Source organism: Saccopteryx bilineata, chromosome 8, assembly GCF_036850765.1.
Source record: "Saccopteryx bilineata isolate mSacBil1 chromosome 8, mSacBil1_pri_phased_curated, whole genome shotgun sequence".
Taxonomy (NCBI): domain Eukaryota; kingdom Metazoa; phylum Chordata; class Mammalia; order Chiroptera; family Emballonuridae; genus Saccopteryx; species Saccopteryx bilineata.
Genome location: NC_089497.1, coordinates 86,114,174 through 86,135,259, shown reverse-complemented (window position 1 = coordinate 86,135,259; position 21,086 = coordinate 86,114,174). Strand labels below are relative to the sequence as shown.

Sequence of the window (21,086 nt, the reverse complement as noted above, 5' to 3'; positions counted from 1 at the left end):
TTCTCTAATTAACTAATGAAGATGAGTATCTTTTCATATATCTGTTGGCCATTTATATTTCTTCCTGGGAGAAGTGTCTGTTCATGTCCTCTTCCCATTTTTTTATTGGATTGTTTTGTTTGTTGTTGAGTTTTATGAGTTCTTTGTATATTTTGGATATTAGGCCCTTATTTGAGCTGTTGTTTGAAAATATCATTTCCCATTTAGTTGGCTGTCTGTTTATTTTGTTGTCAGTTTCTCTTGCTGAGCAAAAACTTCTTAGTCTGAAGTAGTCCCATTCATTTATCTTTGCCTTCACTTCCCTTGTTTTTGGAGTCAAATTCATAAAATGCTCTTTAAATCCAAGGTCCATGAGTTTAGAACCTATGTCTTCTTCTATGTACTTTATTGTTTCAGGTCTTATATTTAGGTCTTTGATCATTTTGAATTAATTTTAGTACAAAGGGACAAACTGTAGTCAAGATTCATTCTTTTGCATGTAGCTTTCCTGTTTCCCCAGCACCATTTGTTGAAGAGGCTTTCTTTTCTCCATTGTGTGTTATTGGCCCCTTTATCAAAAATTATTTGACCAGCCCCTGGCTGGTTGGCTCAGCGATAGAGTGTCGGCCTGGCATGCGGGGGACCCGGGTTTGATTCCTGGCCAGGGCACATAGGAGAGGCATCCATTTGCTTCTCCACCCCTCCCTCCTTCCTCTCTGTCTCTCTCTTCCCCTCCCGCAGCCAAGGCTCCATTGGAGCGGAGATGGCCTGGGCGCTGGAGATGGCTCCTTGGCCTCTGCCCCAGGCGCTGGAGTGGCTCTGGTCGCGACAGAGCATTGCCCCTGGTGGGCGTGCCGGGTGGATCCCGTTCGGGCGCATGCGGGAGTCTGTCTGACTATCTCTCCCCGTTTCCAGCTTTTGTATTCCAGAAAAATACAAAAAAAAAAAAATTATTTGACCATATATATGTGGTTTTATTTCTGGACTTTCTCTATTCTGTTACATTGGTCTGAGTGTCTTTTTCTGCCAATGCCATGCTGTTTTGATTGTTGTGGCCCTATAATATAGTTTGAAGTCAGGTATTGTAATGCCCCCAGCTTCATTCTTTTTCTTTAGGATTGCTTTGGCTATTTGGGGTTTTTTATAGTTCCATATAAATCTGATGATTTCTTGTTCCATTTCTTTAAAAAATGTCATTGGAATTTTGATGGGAATTGCATTAAATTTGTATATTGCTTTAGGTAATATGGCCATCTTGATTATATTTATTCTTCCTATCCAAGAACAAGGAATATTCTTTCATCTCATTGTATCTTTTTTGATTTCCCTTAACAATGCTTTGTTGTTTTCATTATATAGGTCCTTTACATTCTTTGTTATGTTTATTCCTAGGTATTTTATTTTTTTTGTTGCAATTGTGAAGGGGATTATTTTTTTGAGTTCGTTCTCAAATGTTTCATTGTTGGCATATAGAAAAGCTATGGACTTTTGTATGTTAATTTTGTATGCTGCGACCTTACTATATTGGCTTATTGTTTCTAGTAGTCTTTTTGTAGATTCTTTGGGGATTTCGATGTATAGGATCATATCATCAACAAAAAGTGATACCTTTACTTCTTCTTTTCCAATATGGATGCCTTTTATTTCTTTGTGTTGTCTGATTGCTCTGGCTAGAACCTCTAGCACCACATTAAATAAGAGTGGAGAGAGTGGACAACCCTGTCTTGTTCCTGATTTAAGGGGGAAAGCCTTCAGTTTTGTGCCATTTAATATGATGTTAGCTGATGGTTTATCATATATGGCCTTTATCATGTTGAGATATTTTCCTTCTATACCCATTTTGTTGAGAGTCTTAAACATAAAATTGTGTTGTATTTTATGGAATGCCTTCTCTGCATCTATTGATAAGATCATGTGTTTTTTGTTCTTTGTTTTGTTGATATGGTGTATTACGTTAACCGTTTTACTTGTATTGAACCATCCTTGACATTCTGGGATGAATCCCTCTTGATCATGATGTATTATTTTTTTAATATGTTGTTGTATCTGATTTGCTAGTATTTTGTTTAGTATTTTAGCATCTGTATTCATTACAAATATTGGTCTGTAGTTTTCTTTTTTGTGCTGTTTTTGCCCGGTTTCAGTATGAGGGTTATGTTGGCCTCATAAAATGTGTTTGGAAGTATTGCTTCTTCTTCAAATTTTTGGAAGACTTTGAGTAGAATAGGAACCAACTCTTCTTTGAATGTTTGATAGAATTCCCTAGTATAACCGTCTGGGCCTGAACTTCTATTTTTGGGGAGGTTTTTAATAGTTTTTTCTATTTCTTCCTTACTAATTGATCTGTTTAGGCTTTCTGCTTCTTCTTGACTCAGTCTAGGAAGGTTGTATTGTTCTAGGAATTTATTCATTTCTTCAAAATTGTTGAATTTAGTGGCATAAAGTTTGTCATAGTATTCTACAATAATTCTTTGTATATCTATGGTGTCCGTGGTGATTTCTCCTCTTTCATTTTGGATTTTGTTTATATGAGTCTTTTCTCTTTTTTCCTTGGTAAGTCTTGTGAAGGGTTTGTCAATTTTGTTGATCTTTTCAAAGAACCACCTCCTTGTTTTATTAATTTTTTCTATAGTTTTTCTGTTCTCTATTTCATTTATTTCTGCTCTGATTTTTATTATCTCCTTTCTTCAGCTGGTTTTGAGTTGTCTTTGTTCTTTTTTTTTCAGTTCTTTAAGGTGTGAAGTTAAGTGGTTCACTTGGGCTCTCTCTTGTTGTTCATATATGCCTGAAGTTATATGAACTTACCTCTTATCACTGCTTTTGCTGCATCCCATAGATTCTGATATGTTGAATTGTCATTTTCATTTGTCTGTATATATCTTTTGATCTCTGCGCTTATTTCTTTTTTGACCCATTCATTTTTTAAAAGTATGTTGTTTAGTTTCCACATTTTTGTGGGTTTTTTTTCTTCTTTTTTGCAGTTGAATTTTACTTTCAAGGCTTTATGATAAAATAATATGCTTGGTACAATATCGATTTTTCTGAATTTGCTGATGTTATTTTTGTGGCCCAACATATGGTCAATTCTTGAGAATGATCCATGTACACTGGAGAAAAATGTATACTGTCACTTTGGGATGAAATGTTCTGTAGATGTCTATCATATCCAGGTGCTCTAGTGTTTTGTTTAAGGCCAATATATCTTTATTGACTCTCTGTTTGGATGACCGATCTAGAGCCGTCAGCTCTAGATCGTGTATTGAGGTGTATTGAGGTCTCCAAGTATGATTGTATTTTTGTTAGTTTTTGTTTTAAGGTCAATAAGTAGCTGTCTTATATATTTTGGTGCTCCTTGGTTTGGTTAATATATATTAAGAATTGTTCTGCCTTCTTGATTCAGCATCCCCTTGATCAGTATGAAATGACCATTTTTGTCTTTGAGTACTTTTGCTGTCTTGTAGTCAGCATTATCAATATGACTATTGCTATGCCTGCATTTTTTGGATGTTATTTGCTTGGAGTATTGTTTTTCAGGCTTTCACTTTGAATTTGTTTTTATCCTTGTTGCTTAGATGAATTTCTTGTAAGCAGCATACAGTTGGATTTTCTTTTTTAATCCATTCTGGTACTCTGTCTTTTTATTGGTGAGTTTAGTTCATTTACATTTAGTGTAACTACTGACACTTGTGGGTTCCTTATTGCCTTTTTTTTGTTGTTGTTGTATTTTTCTGAAGCTGGAAACGGGGAGGCAGTCAGACAGACTCCCGCATGTGCCCGACCGGGATCCACCCGGCATGCCCACCAGGGGGTGATGCTCTGCCCATCTGGGTGTTGCTCTGTTGCAACCAGAGCCATTCTAGCACCTGAGGCAGAAGCCATGGAGCCATCCTCAGTGCCCGGGCCAACTTTGCTCCAATGGAGCCTTGGCTGCGGGAGGGGAAGAGAGAGACAGAGAAGAAGTAGAGGAGAGGGGTGGAGAAGCAGATGGGCACATCTCCTGTGTGCCCTGGCCGGGAATCAAACCTGGGACTACTGCACACCAGGTCGACACTTTACCACTGAGCCAACCAGCCAGGGCCCCTTATTGCCATTTTATATATTGCTTTCTGTCAGTTTTGTGTCTTGTTTGATTCTTCTCTTTTGTTTTTTTATCCTTTGTTTTTGTTTGGTTTTATTCCATACTTCTTTCCTCTGTGGCTATCTTTTTTAAATCATGTGCTTCTGTGGTGGTTTTTTTAAGGGTGGTTACCAGTAAGTAATGAAAAGGGTTCCTACCCTGTTCATTGTAATGCACTATCTTGTGAGTTCTTCTGTACACCATCATCCTTTGCTACTATTAATTTCCATCCTCTGCCCCCTTTTTTTTTTTGTTTTTGTTGTCACAGTTTAAATTTGGTTTAATTTTTTTCTTGGTGGAGCTTTTACTTGTGGTTTTGTTTTGTTTTGTTCTTTGTATCTGGTTGGAAAACCCCCTTTAGTAATTCCTGGAGTGGGGGTTTTCTGATGATAAATTCTCTCATCTTTTCTGTATCTGTGAATGTTATTATTTCTCCTTTGGATTTGAAGGACAGCTTTGATGGGTATAGTATTCTTGGCTGAAAGATTCTCTCTTTCAGGATTTTAAATATTGGGGTCCACTCTCTTCTAGCTTGTAGAGTTTCTGTTGAGACATCTGATAATAATATAATGGGCCTTCCTTTATATGTTGTATTCTTCTTTTCTCTGGATGCCTTGAGAATTTTTTCTTTGTCGTTGGTTTGTGCCAGTTTCATTATGATGTGCCTTGGAGTTGGTTTGTTGGGGTTAAGAAAACTCGGAGTTCTGTTTGCTTCTTAAATTTGAGGCTTCAGTTCTTTCCACAGTCTTGGGAAGTTCTCATGTATTATTTGTTTGAATATGTTCTCCATTCCATTTTCTCTCTCTTCTCCCTCTGATATACCTATTATTTTTATGTTATTCTTTTTGATGGAGTCAGAAAATTCCTGTAGGGCTTTTTCATTTTTTTTTTATTTTGGGGTCTCTTTTTACTTCTCTCTGTTGTGCCTCAAGTTCCTTGTCTTCTATTTCACTAATCCTACCTTCTACCTGGCCTGTTCTATTAGCTAAGCTTGTTACCTCGTTTTTCAGTTCGTGAATTGAGTTTTTCATCTCTGTTTGATTTGTTGTTATAGTTTCAATTTTCTTGGTAATATATTCTTTATGTTCATTGAGGTGTTTTCTGAGCTCCCTAAATTGCCTTTCTGTGTTTTCTTGTATATCTCTGAGTATTTTTAGGATTTCTATTTTAAATTCTCTGTCATTTAGCTCCAAGGTTTCCAATATATTAATTTTTTTCCCATAGATTTTTCCTCATCTGTCTGTGCTACCTCTGTCTTTTGTATCCATGATATTCGATTTTGTTTTCCTTAATGGCAACTGAGGGTGGTTTTGTTGATAGTACTAATGAGAATTAATAAAGAATAAAAAGTTAAAAAAATTTTTAAAAATTATGATTTTCTTTTTTTTCCACTCCTCTCGTCTCCCCTTTTTCTTGAGACAATCTTGTGGTGAACTGGAAATTATATTGTGCTAAATAAAACAAAAACTACCTATAATGGAGGGCCTGAGTTGGGTAGAAGTGATAAAGGGGCAAAAAAAAGGGGGTATGGACCCACAAAATGCAAAAAAGGAAAAAATTTGGGTCAAGAATAAAATGATTTACTTTTAGGTGATGGTTAACTAAGAGATATAATGAGAGAAATAAGTGGGAAACAGGAAAAATGGAGAAAAAATAAAAAAAATTACTATTGTATTTTGTGGAGCAAAAACTAGATAAAATGGAGAGCTAGGGTTGGGAGCACTGCTAGTGAGTTAAAAAAGCAAAGTAAAAAACCTTCAAAGCGGCACAAAGAAAAATTTTTTCCCAAATAAAATAATCTGTTTGCAATTGAGGATTGAATGAGAGGAAAAGTAAAGGAGAAAAGAAGAAACTAATATAGAGGGAGAAGAAAAAAGAACAAAGGGAGAGAGAGAGAGAGAGTTAAAGGTTTTGGAGTGCAACCCTCACAGAGAGAAAGGAAGATGACAGAAAAGATAATGAGAGATGTAACACTTGTGGGTAGTGTAGTTCAAGGAGTGGAGAGAGTAAGACTGGCAGAGAATTAAACGACCAAAATGGAAAAGAAAGAAAATAATCAAGACAAGAAGATAAGAGAAACAAATGAACAAATATAGTAAAATGGGATAGGTTATAAAGTCTGTGGATTATTCTTGATTTTGAGAAGTTATCTTTCTTGCTCTTTCTTTTCTCTCCCTCTTCCTGGTTGGTGACTCTGTACCCTGGGTTCTGCCCCTGTGGCATGCTTAGGTAGGGGTTTGCAGTTGATAAGTCTCTATGGCGATGCCATGTATTGGGCTTCAGTCTCATTGGCAGTCGAAGCTCATTAGCATTCGCAGGCTCTGACAGTGAGAGAGTCCGTATTCCTGGAGCCTCTCTCCTAGTCTTTCCTTCCTGAATTAGCAGCCAGATGATCCAGCTATGGGGTTGCTGCTGCCTCTGCCTGGGGAGTAAGAGGCTCGAAGAGCTGGCAAATCCCCACTCTATTCCCACTCAGTGCAGGGCTCTGGGTAAGGCTCAATCAGTCAGAGCCGCTAGTGTAATCAGGCAGGGCTGGGAGCCAATTGTTTTCAAGGTGCCTTTCTATGTGCCTCTAGGTATGTCCCGAATGCCTCAGTACTTTGTGGGATCCCTTTCCCCAGGCTTTTTGCACATTGTAACCTGTTTTGGCTGTGTAGAAGATGCCCTAGTCGCTGTTTGCAAAGCAGGAGGTCTTAAAAGCTGTCAAAGCCCTCTTTTTAACATATAGCCCTGAGTAGGCAAGCTCTGCCAATCAGAGGTTGCCCCCACCCCTATTTATAGCATAACAGGAGGTACTAAAAAATATCTCCCCTCTTGTCTTAGATCGCTGACCTGAGATAGATCTTGTCAGTTAGGGTCTCATAGGTCAGTTGGGAGGCGAGCAGACTTTGGGTTAAGCTAATTCTTCATGGGTCTGTTTGCTTGTATGGCTCGGTGGGGTACCCCACCCACCTGGAGAAGTTCAAGGTAGGGAATCTTGCTTTTGTGCCACTCTTCAGGGTGCAGGGGTGACACTGAGACTCCGGTCAGAGCCCATACAAAGGCCTCTGACTCTGCCCCTCTGTCTGGTAACATGGGCGCCCACTCCCGGGACTCTAGGAGGAATCTCTCGCCCACTATCTGCGCATGCCGACCAGGAGATAGGGGCGGAAGGCTGCCCCACTTGCCTTTCTTTGTCTGGATTTGGCGTGAGTGTTAGCTTGTGTTGACTGGGTTGCCACAAGCAGATTTTCCTCTGCTTGGATGTCCGTGCCGTGGCCTGGTTCAGACGTTTGTGCCGCAGCCTGGTTCTATTCACACCGTATGCCCGCCTTAGTTCCTATACTCTCAATTCCCAGTGAAAGCAGCCCTTATTTAGGTCAGTGAGGAAGATGGAGTGTTTCTTCCTCCGTCTTATTTCCTTCGGGGTTGATTATATATTTAGTCAATTTTTCGCTCAATCATACCTTCGCATTTAGTGTGGAACTTCTGAAGGCTGCAAGGATAGATTTTTCTGTCTCTGGTTGAAGATCTTGTTGAATTTTGGGGGAAATTTATCAGTATTGCTCCTTACGGCACCATTTCTCTGATGTCCTCAGACTTTTTGGACAAAGGGCAAAGGCTACAGCACAAGCTATTTTCTGTGAAGTTTCCCTCCACTGTGACGGGGCTGGGGGGTAGTGATGGTATAAGGTGCAGGGCTGGTAGGTAGAGGCTGGGAAGTTACTATAACTTTGGGTCTTGTCTATTGTAGGGAAAGTCACTCTTTCTCCAAGACAGGTTTGTTTCATATTATAAGCTGATTTGCACTGTATCAGAAATGATGCCATTAGGCTAAGAAAATCTCTTAAAAGTCTACTGGCCAAATAGTCTCTCTCTTATCATATGTTTCCTCTTTTTATAGGTCATGGCTGCAGAAAAGCTAGGTTCTGGTTCCTGTAACAGTTCTTAACCCCAGCTCACATTTGAATCCTCTGGGAAACTTATAAAAGACCCCAACAACCAGGGTTCTACCCCAGTTCAATTTAATGAGAATCTTTAGGGGCAGAATCTGGGCATTAGCATTTTTAAAAACAAAGAAACAGAAATTGAAAGAAAAATTCAAAGATGAACCATAAAATATTTTCTGGGAGAAAGTATTTGTGTACCACATCTAAAAATGTCTTATATTCAGAATATATAAAGAACTCTTAAAAGTTTATAAAATAAATAAATGAAGAATCCAATTAAAATATTGGCAAAAATTTGAATAGACTTTTCACCAAAGATATATGGATGGCAAATAAGCACATAAAAAATGCTCAAAATATTAGTAATTAGAAAAACACAAATTAATCCCACATTGAAATATTGCCATATACCCTTTAAAATTGTAAACAGACAGAATAATCACAAAATACAACACATGACAATTGTGATGCTGGCAAGGAACTGAGCAATGGGAACTCTCACGTGTAGCTGGTGAGAATGAAGAATAATACTGCCACTTCGGAGAAACATTTGGCAGTTTACTCTAAAGTTAAGTATACATTTACTCACCACAAAAGCCAACAATACCACTTCTAGGTATTTACTCAAGAGACACAACAACTTGTGTTCACACAATAACCTGTATGTAAATATTTATAATGGCTTTATCCATAATGGCCTCAGACTGGATATAACCCAACTGTCATTCGACTAGTAAATGTATGAGAAAACTATGGTACATCTATACAGTGGGATACTATTCAGAAGTAAACTGCAATAACCCGCTGATGCAAACAATATGAATTTATGTTGCATCATACTAAGGGAAAGAAACCAAACTCAAAATGTTACATACTGAATGGTTCTATCTACATGACATCCCGGAAAAGGCAGAAAGTGTAAGGACTGAGAAGATCAGTGTTGCCGGGGATGGGGGTGGGAGGAGAAGAAAAGTACAAAGAGGTAACATGAAAGAATTATTTGAAGGTGATGGGACTCCTCTGCATCTTGATTGTGGTGGAGGTTACACAACTGTACATATTGGTCAAACTCAAAGAATTGTATATTTAAAAGGATAAACATTAATGTGTGTAATTATTACTCCATAAAGCTATCCATACCCTTCCCCAATCCATTATTCAGAAAAATTTTTTAATGATTTAAATTCATAATCAGGAGCCCAAGTTGGTTGGCTCAGTGGATAGAGCATCAGGCCCAGCATGGGACATCTTGAGTTCAATTCCTGGTCAGGGAACGCAGAAGAGACCATCTGCTTTTCTTCCCCCCTCTGCCTTTTCTCTCTCTTCCTCTCACACAGCCAGTGACTGGACTGGCTTGAGTGTTGGCCCTGGGTGCTGAGGATAGCTTGGTTGATCTGAACATCAGTCCCAGATGGGGATCAGTGAGTGGATTCTGGTCAGAGTGTATGTGGGAATCCATCTATCTTCCTACTTCTCACTTTAAAAAAAATATTCGTAGTCAGGGTTGAAAGATATTGGCACAACAAATTTGAATCTAGGCTTTGTTGGTTAGATTTCAACTTTTTCATATGTAAAACTAGAGATAATAAAACCTACCTTGAAGAGGCCCTGGCCGGTTGGCTCAGCGGTAGAGCGTCATCCTGGCGTGCGGGGGACCTGGGTTCGATTCCCGGCCAGGGCACACAGGAGAAGCGCCCATTTGCTTCTCCACCCCCCCTCTTTCCTCTCTGTCTCTCTCTTCCCCTCCCGCAGTCAAGGCTCCATTGGAGCAAAGATGGCCCGGGCGCTGGGGATGGCTCCTTGGCCTCTGCCCCAGGCGCTAGAGTGGCTCTGGTCGCGGCAGAGCATCGCCCCCTGGTGGGCAGAGCGTCGCCCCTGTTGGGCTTGCCGGGTGGATCCCGGTCGGGCGCATGAGGGAGTCTGTCTGACTGTCTCTCCCCATTTCCAGCTTCAGAAAAATCCAAACAAACAAACAAACAAAAAAAAAACAACCTACCTTGAAGAGATATTATGAGTTCTTAATATGATAATATATGGCAAGCTCCTAATACAGGGTTTGGCACAAAATTGGAAGAACTACTTATTTAGTTTATGTGTCAGGCATTGTATCAGGCACTTTATAGGCATCTCATTTAATCTTCATAACTACCTGAAGTAGGTATTATTATGACCATTTTTTTAAATGGAGAAACTGAGGCTCAGAGAAGTTATGGTACTTGCTCAAGTTTTCACAAGTAGTCATTGACTGAGCCAGATTCAAATCTAAAATTAACATTGCTGTGCCTGACCTTTGGTGGCGCAGTGGATAAAGCGTCGACCTGGAAATGTTGAGGTCGCCGGTTCGAAACCCTGGGCTTGCCTGGTCAAGGCACATATGGGAGTTGATGCTTCCAGCTCCTCCCCCTTCTCTCTCACTGTCTCTCTCTCCTCTCTCTCTCTCTTTCTCCTCTCTAAAAATGAATAAATAAATAAAAAATTAAAAAAATTAAAAAAAAATAAAATTAACATTGCTGATTACTGTACCACTATGAAATCTTAATTTAAAAATTCCACTCTTCAACTTCACTTCTGTTCCCTAGGACATTTTCTCAATATTTTATTTCAGTGATTTTCTGAACTCATTGAGAGGACGTCTCCACTGATCTTAACACTTCTCATGAATCACCACTACCCTCATGTTCTCTCTTCCAACCTACATTGTGTGGTCCCGCATTGTTTCTTCAGCCTCGGAAAACACTCCTCACCCCATTGCTTTTTTCTCTGTGCTTGGAAAAAGTTAAACCCAGTTAATCTCAACTTTTTATTTACTCCATTCTTGCAACCTAACAACCATTTATCCTGGAGATAAATGCAGACAGAGGAGACTCACCTTCAGATTGGCTTTAGAAAAGGAGATGGTAGTAAAACCAACAGGGAAGTAAAGCATGACAGGAGAGAGATAAAATTAGTCTGGAAATATTTCCCTCATCAAATTAAAAGGGTGTGACAAACAAACCAGTGCACTTTCTGGTTGCATGTGTCTAGTCTGTGCATCAGCCCACGTGGATGAAGACATTTTTAACGCAGAACTTTTGTTGTGATGGTATGTATTAGCACACAGGCTTCCCAATGGAAGTTAGCATTCCTACTTCTCATGAAACATTTGAAAACACCATGGCATTCACCCCTTCATGGGTCGAACTACACAATCTACCTCATGCTTTTTCATTATAACCATCAAGAATCAGAACACTTTTGTTTTCTTTCTTGTTAAAGTAGTCTGTTGACCTATCTCTGGTGTTCTGGAAAGGTACTGTGCAGGTCACAACTCAAGAGAAGAGGAGGGAAAGGAAATAGGGAAGCCATTTCCCAGATGATAAGCCCTAAATCCTAGAATCTCATTTGAAAATCTTATGAGTGTCATGATTCTTTCTCCAGGAGACAGAAGTACTAGCAGAGCTACCCTTGTAGAATATCAGTCTGTTATGGCAGATGGTGCTTTGTGAGTCTCACAGTGGCTTTACATTTCTAGTTTGATTTCCTCTTGCATAGGAGTCACAGTATCAGTTTGAGGATCATTAAATCCCAATCATATCAGATTTACTGATTTATTTTGCTACTCTTCTTATCCTTTATTTATTATTTATATCCTAGATATATTCACCTCCTTCCCTATGAAAGAATTGACTTATCTTTCAATGGAAGGAGAGCTGCAATGGAAGTGGAACCATTAGGACATGACAGGGAATTAGAAATTGGGATATGGCTGGGCAGCAGAACAATTCTTTGTATCAAAAACAAAACAAAACAAAGAAAAAGATAACTACTACAGTTGAACCAAAACTTATCCTTGAACTCTCCAGCACTCCAGTCACAAAGAAAGCATGATGACCACTTCTTTTTTACTTCATACATCATTACTAAATACTCTAGAATTGTGGAATGAACAGTAATAGGTCAGCAAGCATGCTTTCCATAGGCCTTCTGCTGCACAGAGACACTTACCTGATAATATGGATGCAACAGCTGCAATGATGAAGGACACAATGACACCAGGTCCTGCCATTTCCTTGGCCACCAGGCCAGATACCACGTACATCCCAGTGCCCACACAGCTGCCAACGCCAAGTGAAATGAGATCCACAGTGGTAAGCACTTGGGCTAGCTTGGTGCCGTGTGCGGTGGTGGCTCCTGTTCCCTCCAGCATCGACTCCACTGGTTTGGTGCGCAGGATCCTGGACTGCATGGCATACCAGGCAGCCCCCCACTGCACCTGTCGGGGGTCCAGGGAGGAGAGGAAGCCACTCATCCTGAGCGATAGAGATTCGGTGAAGGTCAACTGATGGAGGAGGGCTATGGAAGCCTTAGCGGGTGCTTCTAGAACTCATCTAGAGCACAAGGATCTCCCTTTTAGGAAAGGTCCAGAGGGACTCAAAGCAACCTTCTCCTTGGCATGAATGTCTGCAGGAAAAACACAAGAAAGGAAAAAGTGAGACTAAGCAGGAAACAAATTATGAGCAGCGGTAGTCAACCTGGTCCCTACTGCCTACTAGTGGGCATTCCAGCTTTCATGGAGGGCAGTAGCTGAGCAACCAAAGTATAAATAAAAAGATAGAATTAACTATAGTAAGTTGTTTTATAAAGATTTATTCTGCCAAACTTGGCGAAAATCCGACATAAAGTACTTGGTAAGTAATTATTATTATATGCTTTAACTTGCTGTAACTCTGCTTTATAGATTTTATAAAGTAAAGTCACTTCTCTACTTTATAAATCACTTTTACTGTGGGTGGTTAGAAAATTTTACTACTAACAGAGATACGAAAGTGGGCGGTAGGTATAAATAGGTTGACTACCCCTAACTTAGAGGCATGATAGGAGGTCCATGTTCTGTGCTGGAGGAACTGGCCCGACAAGTGTGCTCATATAAGGAGGGTCACATTTCTCCCTTTGTGCCCACTCCAGTCTTAAATGACAGTTTGTAGTTTGCACTGTGTTGCGGAGTTATTCTGAAGAGGATGCTCTGAGTCAGGGCACTGCCACTTACTTCTCTGGGACCTTGCGTAAATTACTTTACTTCTCTGTATTGGGTTTCAAGTGTATGGTGGGATAACAAAGCCTGCCTAGTGTTTATGTGAAGATTAAATTAGGGAATATCTGAAACAAGTTTAAGACAGTGCCTGGCACTGAAATGTGTCCAGACTCTTTTGTCTACATTCTAAATACTTTTACATAGCTGGCCAGGACTTGTTCTGTGATTCATGGGCATATATTTTGGAGAAACAATGTTTCTTACATAAGAATGTGAAATTAGATCTACGACTTTCAAGAGGCTCAGTGCCATCTGATGGGTTGTTTTGGAAACTTGCTCTCAAAAATATTTTTTTGTGGTTGTTAATCATTGTAGATGATTTCAAACATTTCATATAGAAAATGAAAAGATTATATGAAGCTACTGTCATTAGAAGTCAGAGTGCTATAGAATTCTATAAAAAAATTTAAGTACAGCTGAATGTTGTACTGATCCGATAGGCCTAGGACATTTACATTTATAATAAGTACTAGCCCATGCAATCTACCAATCCAGGGGTGGGCGAAAGTAAGTCTACAGTTGTGCATATGGAAAAAGACATGCAGGTTGTGATTATAATAATACAAAAATAAACTCTGTGTTTGGTGTACTCAAAACTATAAAGCTACTTTTGTCCACCCCTGTATTAATGAATACTACTTAGGACTTAACATAACACTTGTCTGCTTCTAAAGGCTTTGCAGACACTACCTAATTAGGGGAATCATGTGAAATGTGGTAGTTTGATTCACAGAAGTTGCATGATGGTCCAACTGGTTAAACTGCCTCCTAGACGTGACAGTATTGCTTCATGCTGCATTTTAATTCTTTTTTTATTATTAATTTTAATGGGGTGACATTGATAAATCAAGGTACATATGTTCAGAGAGAAACTCTCCAGATTATTTTGACATTTGATTATGTTGCATACCCTCACCAAAAGTCAAACTGTCTTCTGTCACCTTCTAACTGGTTTTCTTTGTGCCCCTTCCCTCCCCCCTTCTCCTTCCCTCCCACTTGGTTACCATCACATTCTTGTCCATGTCCCTGAGTTTCATTTTTATGTCCCATCTATGCATGGAATTATATAGTTCTTAGTTTTTTCTGATTTACTTATTTCACTCAGTATAGTGTTATCAAGGTCCATCCATGTTGTTGTAAATGATCCGATGTCATCATTTCTTATGGCTGAGTAGTATTCCATAGTATATATGTACCAAAGCTTTTTAATCCACTTGTCCTCTGACGGACACTTGGGCTGTTTCCAGATCTTTGCTATTGTGAACAATGTTGCCATAAACAAGGGGGTGCATTTCTCCTTTTGGAACAGTGCTATGGTGTTCTTAGGGTATAGTCCTAAAAGTGGGATAACCACAATATCTCATTGTGGTTTTAATTTGCATTTCTCTAATGATTAGTGATGTTGAGCATTTTTTCATATGCTTATTGGCCATCTGTATATCCTCTTTGGAGAAGTGTCTATTCATTTCTTTTGCCCATCTTTTGATTGAATTGTTTGTCTTCCTGGTGTTGAGTTTTACAAGTTCTTCATAAATTTTGGTTATTAACCCCTTATCAGACATAATAAACCCACAGCTTTATGGACAACTGATATTTCACAAAGGAGGTTAAGAGCATACAATGGAGTAAAGATAGCTTCTTTAATAAATAGTGTTGGGAAAATTGGACAACTACCTGCAAAAAAACTGAAACTATACCACCAACTTACATCATTCACAAAAATAAACTCAAAATGGATAAAAGACTTAAATGTAAGCCATGAAACCATAAGCATCTTAGAAGAAAACATAGGCAGTAAGCTCTCCGACATCTCTCGCAGCAATATATTTGCTGATTTATCTCCATGGGCAAGTGAAATAAAATACAGGATAAACAAATGGGACTATATCAAACTATAAAGTTTTTGCCAGCTAAAGACAATAAGAACAGAATAAAAAGACAAACTACACAATGGGAGAACATATTTGACAATATGTCTGCGTTTTAATTCTTAACAAAAGCTTGAATACCTGTATAGTTCGATAGTGCCACTGTATATGCAAGAATCATTTAAAAGTGTAGTGTATCAACATTCCTTTTTTTTTCTTTTAAGATTTGTAGATTTGTGAGAAAATATGTCACATGTATACCAGGAAAGCTGTAAGGACAACTGCTTTGCTTGAGCTCTCATAGAGAAATAAATGTATATATTATATGTTTAATTTCAACTCAGCCAGCATACTTGGGCATCCATTATGTGCCAGGCATGGTGTTAGGTTCAGGGTGGCAAAGACGTGGCACCTGCTCTCATGGAGCTTCCCATCTGGAATGGGAGGTGATGGGCAGCCAAACCACAAAGCAAGGGTGGGCGTTTGCTTGTTTGTTTTTCATAAAAGCTTTTTTTTTCTGATTACAAAAGCATATCATGGTGATTACAAAAAAAATTAAGCAATTTAAACAATGATATACAGTGAGGCAATACAATAACACAGGAAGATAAATAGAACCAGGTGATTCAAGAGAGAGGTAAGGACTTTTTTTATGAGTTGAATTGTAACACTTTTCAAATTCATATGTCAAAGCTTTAAGGCCCAGCACCTCAGAATGTACCTTATTTGGAAATAGAGTTGTTGAGGATGCAATTAGTTAAGATGAGATCATACTGGAATAGCGTGGGCACCTAATCCAATATGACTGGTGTCTTTATAAAAAGAGGTTTAGACACTGGGGCAAGTGCCCACACAAAGAACAAGATGTGGAGATGAAGGCAAAGGTCAGGGTGATACATTTATATGACAAGGAACACCGCGGACCTCTGGAAATCGACCAGAAGTTAGGAGAGAGCCACAGAACAAATTCTTCCTCACAGCCCTCAGCAGGAACCAGCTCTGCCAACACCTTGACCTCAGACGTCCAGCCACCAGAGCTGTGAGACAGTAAGTTTCTGTTGTTTAAGCCACCCTGTTTGTCATACTTTCTCATTGTAGCCTTAGCAAATGAATACAGGCTACAAAGGAAATCAAACAGGGTGATAAGCGGACAAGGGCTGTCTGTGGTCATGGCATCGGCTACGGAATGATGAAAAGGAGTCTATCATGCCAGGTGTCATTCTCCCTCCTGGGGTGTCTGCAGCAGAGAACAGGGAAGGCTGTTCTGGGAAATGAGTGTGACTGGAGCAGGGTGAGGAGGTGAATCTAAGTGTTGTGTTAGAGCTTTACATGTGTGTAATGCCGGTGGCCGAGGGGGGCAGGTCCATACTGGATTCGGGCAGATGGTAGAGAAACTGCGGAGCTGGAAAGCGTTGGGCCATTCCATTTAATAAAGTCTCACAACTGCCGACAAGCACACAGGTAGGGGAAACTGCCTCTCAGGCACACAAACAGCAAAATGGCCCCACAGTGGCGGGCAGGCAGTCTGCGCATCTGCAATCCCCAATCCCTGAGCCCAATGAGCGCTAATGCCCATAGCCTCATACGGGCCATATAGACACATGGCGTAGCCACGAGCTCACGTTCCAATTAGACAAAGTGCTTGCAGCTGGTAACCACGTGAGCAAGCCTAACACAGTTGCCCCACATTGTGTCAACTCATTTAATCCTTACAACCAAACTGCCTTTACAGATGAGGCAGCAGAGGCCGGGGGCGGTCCAGGAACTTCCTGGACATCATGGAGCCCATAATGGCAGAGCCAGCACTTGGCTGTGGAGTGTCTGCTGGCAGAACTCATGTCGTCACTCCTGGCTCTTCTGCCCGAAGTTTGCAGGGTCAGACTCTTAAGGGTCTTGCAGTGTGAAGTCATTGGAGGGTCTTATTGAAGTGAGAGACATATGATTTATATTCTTAAAAGCTCATTGTCACAGCTGTGTAGCGTTAACTGACGAATCATGCCTGAAGATGTTAGTCCAGCGGACAAAGGTGAGGGAGGTGTGCGCCTGCTGCTGAGGGAGGCATGGTGCTCCATCCCGGGCACACAGTGGACTTCCCCAGGGATCTTTCGGAGTCACTGGTGCCTGGCCCCCACCCCAGAAACCCCAGTTTAATTGACATGGGTTTGGAAAGGCAGGATTAAGGTCTCCTGCCCTACAACTCCAGTCAGGACTCCAGGTCTGGGTGTGGAAAACCAGATATTGCCTGTGATGGTTGATTTCATGTTTCAACCTGACTGGGATTAGGGATGCCAGACAGCTGGTAACATATTATATTTGGGTGTGTATGAGGGTATTTCTGGAAGAGATTAGCATTTGAATTTGGTAGACTAAGAAGCCTGCTCTCATCAGGGTGGGTGGGCATCATCCCATTTGTTAAGAACAAAAAGGTGGCAGAGGGGTGAATTTGCTGCTTCTGCTTGAGTGGAGACATCTACCTTCCCCTCTCCTTGGACACTGGTGTCCCCGTTCCTGAGCTTTTGGAGTCAGGCTGGAACTTACACCTCTGGATCTTCAGGACTTCAGACTCTGACTGAATTATAACACCAACTTTCCTGGCTCTCCAGCTTGCAGACAGCTTATTAATTGTGGGACTTCTCGGCCTCCATAACATGTGAGCCAATGTCTGTAATAAATCACCCATGTACTTCTGTGTATATCCTATTGACTCTGTTTCTGTGGAGAACCCTGATGAATATACTGCCATTTTCTCCATGGGGCTACAGGTTCTTCCTGCTTCTCTTCCCTGGCAGGCAGCTGGGCCTCTCAGCAACTGTCTTCTGTTACAGTGACTGGCTGCTGTGCTGTCTGGAGACACCCTCTGGGACACTTGTCTTGAGTAGCCTTCATCAGAAACTGTCACAAGGACAGTTGTTAGAGAAGTGATGGTTTCTATTTAATAGACAGTTAGCAACCATGGTGGGAAAACATAGAGACTCTAGTAGGACAAAAGTTGAGGGTGGTGAGGATTCCTCCCTGACTGTTCCCTCCATGTAGTTCTTCTGAGTGCTCGCTTATTGATGCAAGCAGGGGCTCAGGGCATTTCTTCTCTTGTTTGGAAATTTACTGGAGAGAACAAAATGTACAAGAGAAAACATGCTTCTAAGTGACTATTGACAGTATCCATATTCATTACTGCTAGATTATGTTAATCAAAGATAGTTTTGGAAGCTCATTGCTGTTGTCTTTCCAAGATGAGCAATAACTGTGTGTTGTGTTTTCTCTATCACTTTAATTCAAGTATCTCAAAATACTTCACAGCTTTAACTCAGGAAGGCTTATGAGGCCTCTGGGAGAAGAAAACCATCATTGTGGAGTTTGCTTGCTGGGGTACTCGAGCGTTCAGCGGGCTCCAAGGATAATGATGGTGCGAGCAGGTCTGGGTAAGCATGAAAATAATTATGGCTTAAAAGTTCACTGAGGTAGGATTATCGAATTACATTGGAGTCTGCCCTTGGAGGAGAGGAGAGAAAGGAAACAAAGGATAATAAAACTGTAAACAGCCCCAAATCATTTCTGCCTGCTTTTGCAAATACACTAAAGGATTACAGAAAGCCCTTTGTAACCTTCCTTTGAGTGATTGGTCAGCCTGTGCTGAAACATCTGGAACAGCAGAGAACATTGGCTGGTAGCAGCAGCCTCTTCACATGGTTGGATGGTTATAATCGCTACAGAATTCTTCTAACCAATGTCCCCTGGCAAACTGAGGTTAAAGTTAGAGGGAAAGGTGCCTGGTTTGATGAGCCCACTTGGTGACTGCAGGGTCAGAAGGGGCCTTCTGAGGCCCCTCTCCACTCCTGTATCCTGAGGTCCTATGATAACCCATCTCCCCTCCAACCTCACTGCTTTTCCTCCTCTGGGTGGAGCTCCTGGCTCCTGGTTAGGGACATAATTCAGCAGCCAAGTTCCCTGGGCTCAAATTCTGTCTCTGCCCTTACCAGCTGAGTGGCCTTGGGCAAAGCCTCTATATGCTTCTGTTTTGCTGTCCAGAAAATGAGGTAATAAGGGTACCCAGCTCTCAGGATGGTGGTAAGGAGCAAAGGAGGTAAGACGTATGATGCTTTCAGCACAGTACCTGGCACAGCGTGCATGAGTGTCATGGGAGTGCTAGCTCACACTGCCCTGCTCTGGCACCTGACCAGGTCTCTTGGTCTCCCATTGCTGACAGCCTCTCCCACCATCTCCACCTCCACAGGCAGCTCTTAGAGGACCCTTGGCTGGCTATACAGTCCTTATCCTGGCTTTTCTCTGCTAAAACTTCCCTGAATTTCTTCTGGCTTGCAGACTGTTATCTGAAAGGGCATCTCAGCAGATTTGCTTGGGCCTTTGGGGGTTATACTTTCTAGCATTCTTCTACACCCTTGACTTTCTGTCCAAGATGTACACACACCATTGGGTGGCTAGAACATGGTGGGTTTACCCATAATCACTACCCTACTCCTGGAGCATGGACCTTTCTGAGCTTGAGGCACATGGCTCTCTCAGCCCGTCCTGAATGGCAGAGTCTGTGCTGAGGACCTTGCTTCTGTTGCTCTCTGAGTCCTTGCCAGATGTGGTTCTATGTATGCACCCCAACTGTGGATGTACCTGCCTTGCAGTTACTAGGACTTTATATTGGTGACATGATACAGCTATTTTTGATTTGCTTGGAATGCCTTTAAAGGGGAGTTTGACTCTATGACAACTGAGCAGCTATGAAAAAGAGGTGGTACCAACTCAGCTTCCTTTCCAAAGCTTCGGTTTCCTTTTTTGTTTCCAAGAAGTTGAGTGCATTAATCAGCTCTTGCTGCAGTAACAAACAATCTCAAATTTCAATATATCACAGCAGTGACGTTTGCCTCTTGCTGGGACTCTGTTCCAGGCTGTGGATTAGCTTCAGGACTTTTTGTCATCTGGACTGTGAGTATTCACATGTCTGTTCATTCTGGAATTCAGGCAAGAGGGGTAGGCCCTGCTGGACACATGCTGGTTTCTCCTGGCACAGGCTAAGGACAGGAACTGGTGGGAATGTGCGATGCCTCTCTACTTCTGGCCAGAAGTGGCATTTCCACTTCCCATTGGCTTGAGTAAGTCAAATGACTAAGTCAACAGGGTGAGGTTGTATGCTTTTCTTCTAGAGGAGGATGTGAATAGCTATGATGATTTTATAACTTATCTCATTGGCCTATGTACAAGGCAGAGCAATTGTATTTTGTTTTTGAGGCTTTTTCTTTTTCCTGGAATGGGCAGAAGTATATGTATCTGAGGTATAAACTGAAAGAGACTTTGTTAAGTTTGTTCTTGTACTTTCATAATTAATTCCATAAAGATATAAATACTGATTTCCTTTAACACCAGTATAAATCCAAATTTTATCTGCTTCTGATATCAAGCAGGACAAAACAGTAAGTCATTTAAAATTTTTGCTTAAAATAAAGAAATTCTTATAAAAAACTTTATTAGGGTTGATTTTTATCTAGTCTGTGACAATATTTTTGCTTAAAATGTTTCCCACTCTGCTTCCCTGTTTGTCAACACTCCAGGGGTTGAGAATATCATCTGTGTATTTATTTGGCAGAAACTGTTGTGAAAACACTTTCAAGAGAATGCCTGGCTCCTACTTAGCGGGAGAAGGAGGGAAATCTGTTCAGAGATCTGGTCATTAAGCACTGAGACCCCACTGTTCTCCTCTAGCACCCAGGCAGGGATGAAACCACAGCCTGACGTAATGGTCCACTCTCTTCTCCCACTGATCCCAGGTCCAAGAGTCTCAGGTCTCTGCATGCTATCATGTGTTATTCACTGTGCGTTTAGTAATGTTAACAAAACCAGAGCCCAGCAAAATAAAAAACACTCCATGAATTTGATTTCAATGGGAAAGCCCTCTTTTAGGAAGGGCAAATCACACAAGAAAATTGATGAACCCTTTAAGTAGTGAGTTTTTTTCATGCTCGCTGACCCCGGGGAATGATTTTTTTTTTTTTAAATGAAATTAGTTCCAGTTACAGTTTTATTAACCTAAAATCATGTTTGTTTGATAACCAATTTATGGAAACAAGAAGAACACACATTTGCCTTTTTTTAATGTTGTCTTACACATTTATAAA

General features: G+C 40.8%; 1 protein-coding gene across 1 annotated transcript in view; it reads right to left on the bottom strand.

The window, feature by feature from the left end:
• Window positions 1–21,086, bottom strand: part of SLC7A14 (solute carrier family 7 member 14) — a 162,950-nt gene that overhangs the window by 71,757 nt on the left and 70,107 nt on the right. The window contains exon 2 of the mRNA XM_066241237.1: window positions 12,010–12,465. Within this exon, the coding sequence (XP_066097334.1) occupies window positions 12,010–12,313 (304 nt within the window). The 5' untranslated portion in view covers window positions 12,314–12,465. The remainder of the gene's footprint in view (window positions 1–12,009; window positions 12,466–21,086) is intronic.